The following is a 16311-nucleotide window of genomic DNA, read 5'->3' as shown; positions in this document are numbered from 1 at the left end:
CCGGTCCCAATTAAGAAATTCTTTTGGCGACAGTAACAGCTAACGTGCGCTCTCTCCCTCCCGTCGCCTTCTCGTCATCTCTGCACCTGCACCTGCAACTGCAACTGCAAGCTCCTCCTCATTTTCGATTTCTCTGGACTCTCTCTCTCTCTCTAGCCTTCCAGCCAGGTTGACGAGCGAGCTCTATGAAGTTGGCTGAAGATTGAGAGCAATGTTCAGGTTTCACAAGCAGAGGTCCGATAAATTGGGAGAGAGATTCGATTTCCAGCTGTCTGACCTTCAGGCTCTTCAGGTCTCTCTCTAAGTACGCTTGTTTACGTCTCTAAGTTTTCATCCTTGCATCTGCTGTTCCATTGATGAAACTGGCTTCCCTGCTTCCTGATTTTGGCTCATCGCTGTCTCTCGCCGGCGTTCTTCGCCCGTGCACGGCGTGCGCATGTGAATTCATTGTGCGTAAACGTGTGCAAGTGGTCGGGTCGTATTCGTCTAGTGGGAAACAGCATTTTCGTGCGCATGTTTTCTAAAATGCTATGTTCATCGTCTCTCTCCTCACGACCTGATGAGACGATAGCCGTAAATGAGACGAGAATACTGGCTGGTTCGATTCGTATTAATTTTTTTTTTTCTTTTTTGAAGTTTTCGTGATTTCTCTGTGTTATCTCCTCGATACTTGTGTTTGCGCTGCTTAATTGGTTGTTGATTAAGGCTCTCATTTTCCACATTCGACTACAAAAGTAGGTCAGAGAGTTCTTTTGGAACCATTAACAATTTAATCGCGGTGGCTTAATGCTTGAGGAAAGTAATTTGACGTAATTGGCTTGCTTCACTGCTTGACGCTTGTCATGTCATCGCTCAAGATGATGGACCCGTGCATATATTAGCTCATTAAGTTGTGCCTGATTCTTTGAACATATATTCATTGAAATCATAAGTCACACTTTGTAACTAGCATTGCGTGGGGCGATTTAATCGTATATTCTTTGTTTAAGGGAAGTATAATTTGAGACTTGAGGGCCACGTAATGACCGTCTTATTTGAGTGAATTTATTCTGGGTGACATAGTGACTATTGAGAGCACTTTTTAAGTCGATATTCTTAATTTGGGAACGGGAGGACACTGAATGAGCTCTACAGTGAACCTAAAATTCTGAACTCGAGCGCCTTTTGCAGTCTGAAATTGTTACTTGCCCATTAAAGACACTGAGGAAAGTTCATAGTCAACTATTAGATTTCTCTCTTTTTTATATATTTTTTTACATGGACATGGTGCCCTAGGAAGCATTAGGTCATGATGCAACGATGTTCTTGTAAGTGTGGACTCATGAGAGCAGCTCTTTACCTCCAGCATTCCTAAAAGCGTCAGCCCAAGAATATAGTTTGGGCTTAATGCTGCTGATTCTACATGGCAAATCCTGAATTGACATGTCCTGCGTTGACACTGAAATGAACTTGGGAAAGCATGTGCAAGAAGTGTTTCAACAATTGGTACTTGGTCTAGCTAACTGAATGATTTGAATAAATTTGTCCATTGAGCCAACGTACCAGGGACTTCTTTTTACCTACACCTTTTTTCGGTTGGTGACTCCACAAAAAAAATTGAGTTCATTTTTATGTTTCTTTCTTCTCTGTTTCACTCATCATCTTAATATATGCAGGTACCAAAAGGATGGGACAAACTTTTTTTGTCCATTATCTCATTGGACACTGGAAAAACCATAAGAAGGTTGGAAAAAGCGCCAGTTTGGAATGGAAATTGTCAATGGTCAGAGACCATATCAGAATCAATCTGGATATCAAAGTATGATGGCCCAAAAGATGTTGAAGGATGCCTGTTTAAGTTTGTTGTCACAATGGTATGAGGTTTCTCTCATTTAAGAGAGTTTTATTGAACATACGATTTTCATTAGTCAAATCGAATGTATCCAACTTTTCACGGCATTCTTGTTCTAGGGATCATCTAGATCCGGTATCCTTGGAGAGGCGTCCGTCAATCTGGCAAACTATATTAGCTCAAAAGCTTCTGTTCCTGTTTCGTTACAGCTGAAGAAATGCAATCAAGGAACGATTTTACAAGTAAGTTGCACAACCAGATAACTTTCCTACGAATGCTGAACTAATTCTGCCAGTGAACACAAACTTCTACAGCATAGTCTGGCTGTTCTTGCTTCATTCTCAAGGATTGAATCAATTTGGCACCAGCCCAGCTCAATCTCCTTCAGGTTTTCAAGTCACATTGTAGTCGAGAAAACAATCATGCTGGAGTTTTAAGACAAAAGTGTCAAGCTTTTGCTTTTATCAAAAGAGTCTTTTTCCCCCAGTTCTTTATTCATGCTTGCTTGATACGGGATCCAGAATCACAATGTCTAGAATCTAACTTGTTCAAATATGTAATGTCTCGACCAAAAAAACAAAATGTAACGTCAGATCCTGTACTATGCCATTCTAAAGCTCAATTATTAGATCAGCATGAGTGTACTAAGCTAAGCCACGGAATGGAAGCATGATAATCTTGTGGGGGCTGGACTTTCTGGATTATAATCTAGTTTTCTTGTACTCCGTCTTTTATGTAATGGAGGACTTTCTGCTACTCCCTGCCATTGGATGTAGGCTGTTGCAGAACCATGTAAAAACATTGTGTTGCATTGTCTTTACTCTATTTACTTCATTTGATTCTAGTCAAGCTTTCTTCAACCTCTGACCAAAAAAAAAAAAAAAAAAAAAGCTTTCTTCAACCTAATGGCTAAGGATGTGTCTGGATTGACTTTTACTTTTTACTTTTTACTTAATCTAAATTTTGTGGCGCGTGCACTTTGTTTTTTCACTCGGAAAACCAAAAAACTTTCACATAATATAAATGGTGACACTTAGATCTGCATATAGTTTTTCACAATTTTTTATTTTTATTTTTGAGTAATGTTTTGAATTTTGGAGGGAAAGGAAAAAAGTAGATTTTAAACAAACAGGGCCTAGTTTTATTCATTTGGTGTGGTTCAGGAGGCACTGATCAGCCTTATTTCCAACTGTAATGGGCATTCTGGAGTGTTCACTTTTCACATATAATATTTCAGAAAGGCAACCTTCTCCTCCTCAGCCATTATCTTAGTTTTCCAAAGACCTATGTGGAGAAGAACTTAAAACCTCTAAGGAGGATAAAGTATTCTTCAAGGAACAAAATGCTTGTTTTAAACTTTGCAGTCACTAAACTTACACCTATAAACAATGTTGAGGTCTACGCAAGTTCATCCATTTGGTGTTTATTCATAGAATCATAGCTACTCAGTCATCAAGTAAACAACAAGAAATCAGACTTGGTGGTTGAGAGCTTATTGACGCAGCTGCTCATCCGCCTTTATTTTCTTCCTTTTACAGATGAAAATACATTGCTTAACTCCAAAGACAAGGTTCAGCTTCACTCTCTCTTTGGATGTTAGAATGTTCCAGCTCCAGCTTCATAACTGAATTTGTAATAGTAAAAACTCCTTCTACAGGGATGACTGGAAAGATTCAAATTCATTACTTGATGAGGCAAGCATTGACTATGACGATGTGGAAAACAATTCCGATGTATCTGACAGTATTTTCGTCCGTAGTGCTGGATCTTCATCTAGTAATTATATGGATAGTCCATCTCATCCAGAAAAAAATGGAAAAAAGGTATTTCTTTCCTCACTTGGGATATGTGCTCTTCGAGTAGGTTTGTCTTTTCCCGAATCTCATCAGGTATCTCATATCCACAGTCCCACCTATCCTCTTCTCATATCTCACCTTGTTTTTCCTTTATTTATGAACATGCATGTCCAGAACAGAGTGTTTTGGCTTTTGCATCCTCTATTATCTTCTTTCCTGAAGAAGATTCGGTGCTCTCAGGATTACTTGTTTTGTAATCAAGCAATTTTGATACGGGTAATTGCATGAGCTATATCTGAGTGTTTGCCTGGGAAAGGTAATATTGCTTTTGCATGTTAACTGATGAATATCATGCTGGGTAATAGGATACATCCCAGATGCAAGAGTTAGATATTTCTGTAGCATTTCCAAAAACCTTCGAGTTTGACTCACACCAGCTCACCTCTTCTCTAACATCGTCACAGGGAACAACGTTCTCACAATCAGGTTTGCGTCAAAGCTTCGACTCTTTGGAGGAGTCCTTTGGCAGGAAAGATTTGTCCCCCAGTAGCCATCTAATTGGGTTTACTAACAGTTTTATTGGACGGCAGGATTCAGCTGGATCTAATACTGGTTCTCCTTATGGCTCCAACTCCTGTGATACTCCTGCCAAATCAAACAACTCCTCATTCAATTCAAATGTCCGGAGATCAGGACGTTCTTCGGAAAAGGAAAACGGAGAGTTTCGTCGATTTTCACAGCCCTCCATGTCACCCTTGCGTAGTGGGGGTTCATCCAAAGAGCTGCTGGAAGCTGTAGAAGTCACAGTAGAGGAACTTAGGGCAGAAGCTAGGATGTGGGAGAAAAATGCCCGAAAGCTGATGGTTGACATTGAAAATTTGCAAAGGGAGTTATTGAACCGGTCTGAGCACCAAGAAACTCTTAAGTTGAAACTTTCTGCATCAAACACAGAGTGCCACAGCCTAAAGCAGGAAATAGAGCGGCAAAAAATTCTGCTAGAAGATTTGATGATGAAACAAACAGCAATGGACAGTTTGCAGTTGCGAGAAAAAGGTGCGGACAATTCTCGGAAAGAGCTGGAAGAAGAAATGAAGTTCCAAAAGGAGACAAATGCCAATTTGGCTTTACAACTAAAGAAAACTCAAGAATCAAATATTGAGCTTGTTTCTATCCTTCAGGAAATGGAAGATACCATAGAGAAACAGAAAATGGAAATTTCTGATCTTTTATCTGCAAAATCAACTGCGCAACCGATTACTGATGTGTTTCCACGTTTTCATCCGGATGACAACAAAAGTTTTAACCTCTCGCAACCAAGATTTATGGAGAAACAGAAATTGGAAAGTGCCATGAAATTTCTGCAGCCCATGTTGAAGGAGAAAGGAGATAGCGAGATTGACCAAGATTGCAAGACCAAAACAATGGTTGAATGTGAGGCAGAATGGAGAGATAAATCGACTCTGAATGAGGTGGAGATCGTAAGCATTGAAGAAATGTCACCTGAAGCAATTGATTCTCAAGTCTTTGAGGAAGTTAATTGTGAAGATGCAAGCGATACCAATCTGAGAAAGGAAATTCAATCTTTAAAGTTGAAGGTGAAGGAGCTTGAGAAAGACTGCACTGAACTTACAGATGAAAACCTGCAGCTAATATTTAAGCTCAAAGATTTGCACCCTCAGAACATGGCTGCTCCTTCAAATATTGTCCCAAATGACAGTAAAGAAATCGAAAGATGTCAGTCAGAAATAACCAGACTGAATTCAAAAGTATCCGAGCTTCAGGCGGAACTAAAGGAGAAGGAAATTCTTTTTGAAGAATTATCTTATGAACATAGGGGGTGCATTTATTTCCAGGATAAATGTGCTGACCTGGAGTTGCAGTTGCAGTCTCTCAAAGATAAAGGTTCTCTTTTTGATGTTGAACCATGCAAAGGTTGCACACGAGCAGAAGACAAGGAAATTGAGATTGTCACATTGCATCAGCAGGTGGAGCATTATCAAGAACAGCTTCAGCTTTCAGCAATCACTGCAAAGCAGCTGCAGGAACGATATGCTCTTTGTTTGCCTCAAAATGTTGTAGGTAATTATGCTATAGGTTATCTAGACATGCTACAGAGTGCATATAGTGGTGACCTAAAAAAACAAGATCATGATATGCTGAACAAGCTTGTACATTTAAAAAAATTAATCAAAGTACGAATTGGAGTCTCCAAGGATGTAGAGTCAGAAAAAGAAGACTCCAGGACAAGAACCATGAGTGGAGATGGAGCCAGGGAAGATCTTCCTCTCTACGACTTGAAAGAAGACACTGTCTCGAATCTTGATGAGGAGCTCAGCGCTCTTCACATTGAACTGGAATCAAGACTTATAGATTTGAGTGAGGAGATGCTGAAAAACTTTTTTGAGATGGACAAGTTGAAGGCAGACAACTTACTCAAGACAGAAGAGGTCAAGATTCTACAGCATCTACAAAAGGAGTTGGAGACTCGGTTATGTAATTTTGAGCAGCAAAATTCAAAGGTGGATGATAACATGAAAGTTCTTGAAAGAGGTAGTGATAGCAACTGCAGCTTTTGTTCTTTGCATGAAGACAAGATAGTTCATGCTAGCAGCATGGGTCCACAGGTTTCAGCTGACAAAGTTGCTGGAAAATTGTCAGAGTTAGAGAGTGAAAAAAATGAACTTGAAATTCATTTATCAGAACTAGAAGAAGAAAACATAAGGCTATCTGAAAGGATATGTGGCCTGGAAGCTCAACTTCAATATTTGACTGATGAAAGGGAGTCAAGCCGTCTGGCAATACAGTTTTCTGAATCTCAATCATCAAATTTCCGGAGTGACATAAAAAAATTGGAAATTGAGATGGAAGCACAGAAGGTTACTACGAAACAAAGGGTACAAGAAATTCATAAGCAGTTACAGGAAGCTCAAGAAGAGTGTAGGTATCTAAAAGTTGCAAATATGAAAATGCAGGCTACTGCCGAAAATCTTATCGAGGAATGTAGTTCGCTTCAGAAATTAAATGGAGAATTGAGAAAGCAGAACATAGAGTTGCATGAGCACATTAGTTTCTTGGAAGCAGAACTTAGCGAATCCAATGAGGCCTTTTCTCATCTTTCAAATGAAATTGAAGTTTTAGAAGAAAAGTTTGATTCCTTGCTGGAAGAAAGCGCCTTGAAAGAGAAAGCTCTAAATTCAGAACTCAATGCACTTCTTCTTGAAAACAGGAGACTGGATAACATTTTTATTCAGGAAGCCAGAACAGATGCTGTTAAGCATTCTGAAGAGGAAACTGGACATCCAGAAAGTGTGGTTAATAACATCCAGTTGGAAGACGAAGCAAAGGTACTAGGCCTTATTGAGGAGCTAGCATCTTCCAAGCAGAACCAGGAAGTTTTGATGGCTGACCATCTAAAGCTGATAACTTTGCTTGAAGATGTAAAATCTAATGAAAGCAAACTGAGAATTGCTGCTAGAAGACTCGCGATGAAACTAAAAGCTTCTGAGTATGAGAGAGTGCAGCTCGTGGAAGAGATCTCTTGCCTTAAGGTTCAGCTACAGAAGATTGAACTTCTTCAGAATGAAGTTTTGGCTCTTAAGAGAACAATCAGTGAGACCACATTCGAAAAGGAAAGGCTGGAAACCTCACACCATGTATTACGGGCAGATTTGGAAGAAATGAAAGTGGAGAGAGGGTCATTTGTCAAGAAGATCTCGACTATGCAGAAAGCTTTTTCTGAACTAGAAGAATGCAAACGTGTTAAAGTTGCCCTTCAAGAAAGGATCTTACGCCTTGAGGGAGATTTAACTGCCAGAGAAGCTTTATTTGCCCAGGAAGCTGAGCTGAAAAATGAGGTTGCTCGGATTAAGAGATCTTATAGCCAGCTCCAAAGGAGAATGAAGTGCCTGGAAGAAGAGAAAGAAGAATGCCAGAAGAGTGCTCGAGCGGAGCAGGAGCAGGTGAAACATGCGAAGGAAGCAGGACATGATAGATGCAAGCCTGGCAATACGAGTGTTCTTCCTGTTAGCCTGGACGTGAGGCCACCACTTGTCCGTATAATGAATTCTCCTTTAAAATAACATTCTTTCAAATTAATACTGCATGGATACATGTCTAATACAGCTACAGAATTACCAGATGAGTGAAAAGCGACAAAAGCAGTCACCTGCAGAAGCTATTCAAATGCAATGCTTTCCAGATGATCAAGGGCATCTAAAGGTAGATCAACTCCATGAAGAGGTATATTTCAATAGTTTTACTGCCTAGCATTATGTAAGTAATGTTGTGGTCATCAGTATAAGGCTTCCTAACGTTGAGAAATCTGATTTCCCGCTAATTTTGTTTGCTCCATATTCATTTCAGAACAACAAACTCAGAAAGCACACAGATGACCCAGATCTATCATTGAAGATCTCATTTCTTCAGAATGAGCTGGCTGAGGTTTTAGAGGCCAACGATATGTATAAAATGCAGCTTAAGAGGTAGGCAATGGTGGTACTCTAGTTAACTTCCCTCAATTTTCCAGGTTTAATCATGATTTTGGAAGTCTATCTGCAAATTTCAGCCATTAGAATCCTAGAGACTGAAACAGCAACTGGTATGCACAGTTTGTCACCAGCATGATACCGTTTTTTCTTCTGCAGATATTTAAAACAACTCGCCATAGCCTTTCATGCCTCAATTTAATTCGCAAGTTCGATCAGATAATTGGCCTTGTTTACGACTTTATGAGAAGTCATGCATTCATTTGCTAAAATAACGAGAGGAGATCAATAGATTCTGGGGATGTCTGGCATGCACTGACTTTTCTATCGTATGTCCATCCCCTTATATTTTAAAAATTGAATATTCATATTGAAATTTAAGTTAGTTACTTCGAAAAGTCTTATGTCCCATATAAAACTTGTGAGCCTCCTTCATCCGTCCAGCTGTTTCTAACTTGAAGATGGCATTTCTTTTCAGTTTGTTGTCCACGAGAGCAAATGATCGCTCACATATGCCAAAAAGCATGACAGAAGATGTATTGCTGGAGATACAACCGGGGCAGGACAAATCATCACTTGAGGAAGAGTTGATACAGTTACGGGAGAGCTACCTGCACATGAGCCTCAGATATGCAGAGGCAGAGGCTCAGCGAGAGGAGCTCGTGATGAAACTCAAGGCAAGAAATGCTGAAACGAACTAAACCGGGAACGTGTTTTTGGGTGAAGTTTGTCCTCTCTCTGGAACCATTTACTCCTAATTTTGGATCAAGTTTTGATCTTTCACCTGGTTAACACAATTTTTTCGCATACAAGGAAACAATTGATGTAGTATTTTTTCAGGATAACAAATATCTACATGTACAGGAACAGTGCATTAGTAAGTATTAGAAGAGATTACAGGAGGTTTAGGGACAGTTTCTTTCTCTTGTTGTAATTTGAGGTCCCACGATATAGGTAAGTTTGCAAATTGCAATTCAATTGTAGCATAACGCAAACTCCATTCATTCTCCGGAGCCATGTTTTGGCATGATTGGAATCACATCATTGTCAATATTTCCAGTACATCAGAAAAGTTTCCCCCGCTTTCCTTCTAATATCCCTGCAAACCTTAACCATACAATTCCATGGATAAGATGTCATTATCATACTTTCTCTAGTGGAAATTCTCATTATTACTCTTTTCAATATTTTTCTTTAAGTCATATTATGCATCTTCCGTAAGCGAGTTTGGAAGATGCATAATATTTTAAACAGTATCAGTTAATTATAGATTTGTTTCAATATGCAAATCAATTCACGGTGTTCATTTGTACCAAAGAGGATCATTCACTTGATTGGATATACAATTTTCCCAGCGTTTACCTTGCCTGGACCCACATGCGGAGCCCATATGAACCTCACAAAATCAAACGGTTGCGATTCCCCAATCCAGTAGACTCGAATCGAGAGAAGAAATTTCCCTTACTTTGGGGTTAGAAGTGGAATGCCCATGGACCCTAGTAACTGAAATAGACCATAGTCAGATTGTTCGAACTTGGACACCTGATCCCGCCCTTCATTAAACACTTTTAAGCTACAACACTACCAAAATCACCGAACATCTGCATCGTTCTCGTCTCTCTGTGGGAAAGAAGCGGACAACTGGGAAAATATATGACATTTTATTTACACATGAATGATGAATTGGCAATGCCATTTTCTCGTTTCCAATTATACACTGAGAAGCGTTCAACATATAATTAGGAGAACAGCAATAAATAACCGAATATTCCAACATTCTCGAAGCACGACATGGCTCTACTGATCTTACCCTGGATTCCAGGTTCTCTTAGACACTTTCTCTCCCGTCTGTCGGCCGCTTACAGTATGGAGTATGCTCGAACCACCTCAACGATTGGAGCTCTACAGAGAGGGCACTTCCCTCCACCACGAACCAATTCATTTGCGCATTTCAAACAAGTGCACATGTGCCCACATCTGCAAAAGTTAATGAAAGTCAGCAAGCAACAGATGTGATCTCTCCCCAAAGGAATCTTGGGCATGCAGTCAGCAAGTAAAGGCACAACCTTCGGAAAATAAAGGGCAAAGCCAGCATACCTGTACAATAGGGAATCAATGTGGCTGTCACAGCAAACACAACAAGTTCCTTTCCTCACATGAGCCCATCTAGATCCGTCTTCTGATGTCTCAGGACCCAAACCTGCAATATTCCATGTTGTGTTGACTAGTAAGATGTAAGAACCAAACCCCAGGCTTAAACCATCAGCATAGTAGATAACTCCATGACTATCAAATCAAAAGCGATGTTCATAAGTTCAAGAAAAATCAGGCAATAGCTACTTCAAAAGAACTAAAGAACGGTGATTCCAATGCAAAAATCAGACCTTTATCACCCGCAAATCGATTTAAAGCTGCCGAGACTTCCTGTCTCACAGATCGCTGCAACTCAAGCTGCATATCCATGCAGGCTTCCAACATCCTTTGCATGTGGCTCATGCCTTGCTGCAGGCGAGCCATGTCTGTTCTAAGATCATTGATCATCTCCCATTCCTGCACCAGCCAACCATTTGAAGTCAGTTGAGATTTCAGTATCACATGCCTAATGGAAACAATAGTGCTTAGAATAAAGCACCCATATGGCAGCAATTTTTCAATCAGCTAAAGATTTTATCCCCAGTTCCCACATTTAAAGCATTGGGTAATACCACCCCTCAAATAAGGAAGCTGAAGAAGTTACAAGGTAAACTCATCCCTATTCAATCCACCAAAAAAAAAAAAAACTCATCCCTATTCCAACAAAGCATCAGTACAATATGACACATGACTGCCTTTGAAACAGTCTGGATTTCTTAGAGCAACGCCAGATGTTTTCAATGCAGCTATCCAGTGAACAATTAGTTGCATTAAGCATCTGTACCGAAAAAAAAAAATGAGTACCCTATCCCAGTGACAACTAACGAATTTCAAGGTTATAATTTCAGCCTGAAACGAAAAAACTTCAAGATCGGTCAACATCATACTGCAAAAATCCCATCGATTTGAATGAACATCATCATGCCAATGTGGTTTGATAAGGTTAACACCACGCGATTATAGATATCAAAAGAACTCACAATTTCTGATCGATGCATGCTGTGGCGAGACCATCCAGCATGGTGTAGATCCTGATGCCAAAGTGGCTGTGGTGTGGGTATTGATGGACCTGGAAGAACTCTTGGAGGTCTGTTAGTGACATCGACTTGATCTGTCTGTAACTCTTGATCTTGACTAGGTGAGGCAGGAGTTGGAGTCGGAGCAGGCAGATTTCTTTGCAAATCCCATTCAATGGGAGCATGACCTTGCCTTTCCACATATGACTGTATCAGCTGATCCAAACTTTCACGGAAACCACTGCGCAGGAGATTGGAAACACTCCTCCTGCATCGTAAAGGATATTAGATTTGACCGAGCCCAAAAGGTCCTTAAGCCTAAATGATCAAATAGGCATTAAAATATTTGTACCTGCTCAAAAGTTCCCTGAGCTCCATGCTGTAAACGTTATCATCATCAGGGGGATGGAATCTATTATACCTTCTGAGAGGAACAGCACGCCGTGCTCTAGAAGGACCAGCAGACCCCTCTGGCCACATTCCCACCACTGCTTCGTGCGGGCCACCATCATCATGCCATATGCCCTGAGTTTGCTGCAGGTATTGTTCCCCCATATTTGTTGGAGCTCCACGAGCCCATTCATTGGCTGAATTTGTGGGCCAATTGCCTTCCATATCAGCAATATTATCATCCCTAAACTCAATATCAGCAATGTTATCATCCCTAAACTCGTTAAATTGTGCAGCAGTTTGTTGTTGCTCTCCCCTCTCACCACCCAAATTCTGTTCCCAGTTGCCACTTTCATTAGATGTATCTTGCCAATTCACACTTTCAGTACCTGCATTGTTTTCGTCGTTTCTTACTCGATTCAATGAGCGGTTACTATCATTTGCCCGGCTAGTGGATTGTACCGGTTCGTGGTTTTCTTGTTGAACATCCAGTGAAGTTCCAGGAGTCATCGCATTTCTGGACTCATTGTCAACGTCAACAGATGCAGAATCAGACTGCGTATTAGCCTGACCGCGAACAATTGTTTCTAGTCTGGAACGGAATCCTTCCCTAACGAGGAGAGAAACCGAGGATGAATTAAAATTCTTGATAAGCTCATCAAAAGACTAACAACAGTACCGACATCCTTTTACCAAAAAGAAGAAATATAATCCTAAATAGCAATGAAGAATGTGGCAATCACTTAAAAACTCTCAAAGCTGAAAAAAATTCCTCTTTTTTTACCTCTAGGGTCATCTCAGGGGAGAAAATCAAAATAGAAAGCACTCTTTCATATTGCATAAAGCCAATAAGAGAGAAAACACTGACAACCTTGGGAAGATGCCACTAAATGGGCATTTTATCATGATACTCCATTACTCTGAAATTAAAAATTTATATTAAATTTTAACATCAGCATATCTCTATGAATGTATCACAGAAGGGGAAGGAGAATGAACCAAAAGGCTGGATAATCTAGACATTCTACTCCTTTTCTATGATCTCTAAAACTGTGTTAGAACTTAGAATTATTTTGAAATTCAAACTTTTACGTTTTTCCAGTGTTTTACTTCTCATCTACGTTTCTTGTTTAATGATCAGACTACTCATAGAAGTTGAAAGTAAAGGGAATGGCTAGGCTAGACTGTAAACTGAATGTCTTTATATTCCACGTGGGAAAAAAAGAACAGCACTGTACAAACTTTTATCTCTCTATAAGCAAGATAATTAATTAGGAATCTAAGAAGGAAAGGCCGTCAACTCACCAGCATTGCAAAGAGCATTCTAACCTAACTGAAAATGAATAATAACAAAACTTCAAGCTTCCTAAACATTTTCAAAAAGATGTTCTACCTTAAACCAGAAACCGTATGTCGTTGTCGCAACTGAACCAATTCTCCTGCTGCCATTGAAGGAGGCCTTTCTTCTTCAACTGTTCTTTCATTTCGCAAAAATCGCCCTCGTAGTAGTGACTGAAAACATTAGAACATAACAATTCAAAAACACAAAATGCCAGCGAAATTGCAATTAATTGTACAAGGAGGAGCTAAAAGACAATATTATAAGCCTGTTACAACTCTTCTGAAAGAAATCTTCTAGCCCACCACAATTCTCCGCATTGCAGCACTTATAAGGACCTCGGAACTGGAAACACTCAGAGATAACCATCCAATCTAGACGGATCATCTCAATTTAATTCGACTCGCAATTTATGACTCTTGGCAAGGCATGTAAGACAAGCTTAGGGTAAATAATGACAAGCTCGAAAAGGAAAACCAAACATGAAAATCCCCCATTCTACGGCCAAATGGGTAATATGTTAGCAAAAGAAAAGGCCAGTGGCCAATGAGGAACCCCTATGAAGTGAATGGTCAGAAGAAATTAAGGTATACAAACTGGACTTCAAGCAGGAAAAGCTCATACACATCTATGAAAGAAAACCCAGAAATTCGGTACCAAGCCACTGACCTGTATACGATTACGGTGAGCGAAATCAGAAACTGCCCGATGCTCCACCAAACTCTGAAGTTCTCTTTGTCGTTCCCTCTCAACTCTCATGAGCAAATCAATCAGGGCTTGTCTTCCACGCAAACGGAGCATGTCCCGCCGAATATGCTCTGGTTGACCATCCTCAGTGTCGGCAACAGAACCTTCACGAACTCCATCACCTTGAGTACCTTGTCTTGCTCCCTCTTCCTGCTCTTCCCTCCGGCTGCCACGAGCATCCCTTCTTTGACTAGTCATTTGCACCCACTCTCTAACAATTCTCACCCTTTCGCGCTCTGTTTCACCAAGCCATTCTGCTCGCGATCTGTTGTCTCTGGAATTACCATTCGAAGTATGGTCGCCAATCCCACTCTCCATCCATCCCCGAACAATCTGCCTCACTCTCTCCCTCTCAACCTCACCAAGATCAGGAGACTGCTCCCTACTTGATCCATTATCATCCCGACCTTCATTTTGAGTCTGATCATGCGACCAAGTGCCATACTCATTCTCGCTCTCACTCACATCCCCAACACTTCCCTGAATCTCGGCGCCCCTACTCTCAGAAATAATGGTGCTCGGCATATTTGTGTTGGGCTCAACACTCCTCCGCTGCCTCAATCTCTCCCTCACCTCTCTGGCCCGACTCAGCAACTGCTCATCCTCCAATTCCCTCCACATCTGCAAAATAGACGAAGCCCGAGTGTTCGGCTGCTCCACAGCACCTTGCCTCAGGGAAGTCGGTGACTGGGACTCCCTGAGGAACGACGAATCAAGCATCGATACAGTCTGCAAACCAGCCAATGCCATTAACTCAGACTCCCTATTTCTCCTCTCGATGGTCGTGATCATTTCCTGGGCTTGTCTAGCAGCCCACCTGCTCAAAATGCGCGAATGGCGCCTCCTTGCAGCTGAGGACTCAGCCAGGTCATCGCCCTCGAGCTCGGATCTCCGTCTCCGCCTCACCAACTGGTCGCCCTCATCATCTTCCTCGTCGGGTGCACGCGTCGAGCTGCACGAGGCAAATGACATACAATCGTCCAAATGACCTCGCATGAGCTCCTCCAACCCGCGCTCGAATTCAGAACAAACATCGCCGGTGGATTCAGGCTTTTGCTGAAGCGGTTGAAAATCAGTCATCTTTCACCCTATCCTAGCCTTCCCTACCGCCACACTCCAGCTACAACCGATAACATGTTCCTTTTGAAAAACATCTTTGCCCAAAACCCCCCATTTCACAATTAAAAAAAAAGAAAAAAAAAAGAACGTTCTACAATTGATATAATAAAATAGCGCTCATCTGTCCGTAGAAAACAAAATGTTACAATCGCGCTATAGAGCAAACCGGAATACGAATGATCAGAAACAGTATGCCCTAATCTGAACAAGGACCATGACAATGAGCGTGGGCACCTCACCTGGCAAAAAAAAAAAAAAAAACCCACCGTCAAGAACACAACGCATTCGAATCAGGAACCCAGAATCCGGCAAATGCAACCGAATTCCGAATTACCGCATCGGTGATCGAGAAGATGAAGAACCGATTGATAGTGGAGCAATGAGCAGGAGAAAAGGCAGGGGGCACGGAATTGTGAAGCGTACCTGGGAAGCTCTCTATTCGCGTCGTCGCCACAGTGAGAGAGAACAGAACCGACACGCCATTGGAAGACGAAGAGGAGGAGGAAGAAGAAGAGGAGGAGGAGGAGGAGGAGGAGGAGCAATGGAGATTGTAATTAAGTTAAAAAAAAGCAGATCTTTTTAGGTTTTGTAACATGAAAATCGAGAGATCAAATCAATTGAATCGTGTCGCCATTTCTATTAAAGCAAAGGGAAAAAATTTATTGGGAGAGAGAGAGATGAGGAGGGATTGCCACGTAGGCGGTGCTTTCCGTCTTGTAGCTTTGTCAAATTAGGTATTGCCACGTCACCTTCTTTTATTAGGGCGTGTACGTATTATTAGCCGTAATCCTGTACACGCTATCAAATTTCTTTCCCTCTTTTTTTTTTTTTTTTTTATATAATTTTCCATCGAGTACTTTCCCCGTCCAAAATTACCTCCCATCCCAACAACTTTTAAAAAAAAGAACCGAATGCTTGGCTCAAAAATTAATAAAAATAAAATGGACAAGAGAATGTTGATTTTTTTTTTTTTGGTCCAATGGAGAATGTTGATTTAGAGGCATCAAAATGGGTTGAAAACTCATCGTCTAACATATATTCATTAAGGTGGTGGGTTAAATATGACGTGGGTCGGATCGGGTCGGACGTGGATTACTAAATTTGTATTGTATGAAAGCGGGATCAAAACAGGTTAAACAAATTAATATAGATCAAACCATTTTAGATCGGACATAAATCGGATCCGGCTCACTCATTTGACTGGTCTATAATTTATCCTCCCAAGCATCGTATTTTTAATGACGCCCGAGTATATTTGCAGCTTCCATCAATTAGATTGAGTTTAAATCAGAAAAATATAACCGCTAAATCCTCACATGAATTATTGACTGTCTCATTTGTTACCGATATTAGAATATCTATTTGACTCCACAGATTTGTCAGGATTTTATATATTTATATATATATATCTCATTTGATAGCGCATATTTTGATTGATAATAATTCCTATTATGTT

The 16311-nt window shown here is 40.7% G+C and overlaps 2 protein-coding genes across 15 annotated transcripts in view; one reads left to right on the top strand and one right to left on the bottom strand.

Moving 5' to 3' along the window:
* Window positions 1-15483, bottom strand: part of LOC115749848 — a 469397-nt gene extending 453914 nt beyond the window's left edge. The window contains exons 1-8 of one of the 5 annotated variants that reach the window (XM_048279124.1): window positions 15279-15483; window positions 13659-15094; window positions 13044-13162; window positions 11613-12260; window positions 11225-11528; window positions 10496-10661; window positions 10209-10311; window positions 9989-10088 (exon numbers count right to left, since the gene is read on the bottom strand). In XM_048279124.1, coding sequence (XP_048135081.1) covers window positions 9989-10088; window positions 10209-10311; window positions 10496-10661; window positions 11225-11528; window positions 11613-12260; window positions 13044-13162; window positions 13659-14816 — 2598 coding nt within the window. In that variant the 5' untranslated portion in view covers window positions 14817-15094; window positions 15279-15483. Of the gene's footprint in view, window positions 1-9754; window positions 10089-10208; window positions 10312-10495; window positions 10662-11224; window positions 11529-11612; window positions 12261-13043; window positions 13163-13658; window positions 15095-15278 lie in introns of those variants that run through there. The other 4 variants (XM_030686852.2, XM_030686843.2, XM_048279122.1 and 1 more) reach the window with 4 other exon arrangements.
* LOC115749815 (sporulation-specific protein 15-like) lies at window positions 27-9173 on the top strand. Of its 10 annotated transcripts, none has more exons than XR_007198459.1 (9): window positions 28-292; window positions 1656-1853; window positions 1951-2073; window positions 3370-3401; window positions 3489-3654; window positions 4092-7676; window positions 7756-7866; window positions 7990-8224; window positions 8590-8731. XR_007198459.1 is itself a non-coding variant. In XM_030686822.2 (9 exons), the coding sequence occupies exons 1-9, from the start codon at window positions 212-214 to the stop codon at window positions 8810-8812; spliced, it is 4614 nt and encodes a 1537-aa protein (XP_030542682.1). In that variant the 5' UTR covers window positions 29-211; the 3' UTR covers window positions 8813-9173. The 10 variants fall into 10 exon arrangements, 9 of the variants coding, with proteins under 9 accessions (XP_048135075.1, XP_048135074.1, XP_048135076.1 ...); XM_030686822.2 differs by having other exon boundaries at window positions 29-292; window positions 4092-7661; window positions 7765-7866; window positions 7990-8108; window positions 8590-9173; XM_030686815.2 differs by having other exon boundaries at window positions 29-292; window positions 4092-7661; window positions 7990-8108; window positions 8590-9173.
* Window positions 15484-16311: the final 828 nt, after the last annotated feature.

Source organism: Rhodamnia argentea, chromosome 5, assembly GCF_020921035.1.
Source record: "Rhodamnia argentea isolate NSW1041297 chromosome 5, ASM2092103v1, whole genome shotgun sequence".
Classification (NCBI taxonomy): domain Eukaryota; kingdom Viridiplantae; phylum Streptophyta; class Magnoliopsida; order Myrtales; family Myrtaceae; genus Rhodamnia; species Rhodamnia argentea.
Note: the sequence above shows the minus strand (reverse complement) of the source record. Positions and strands in the feature narration are given on the sequence as shown.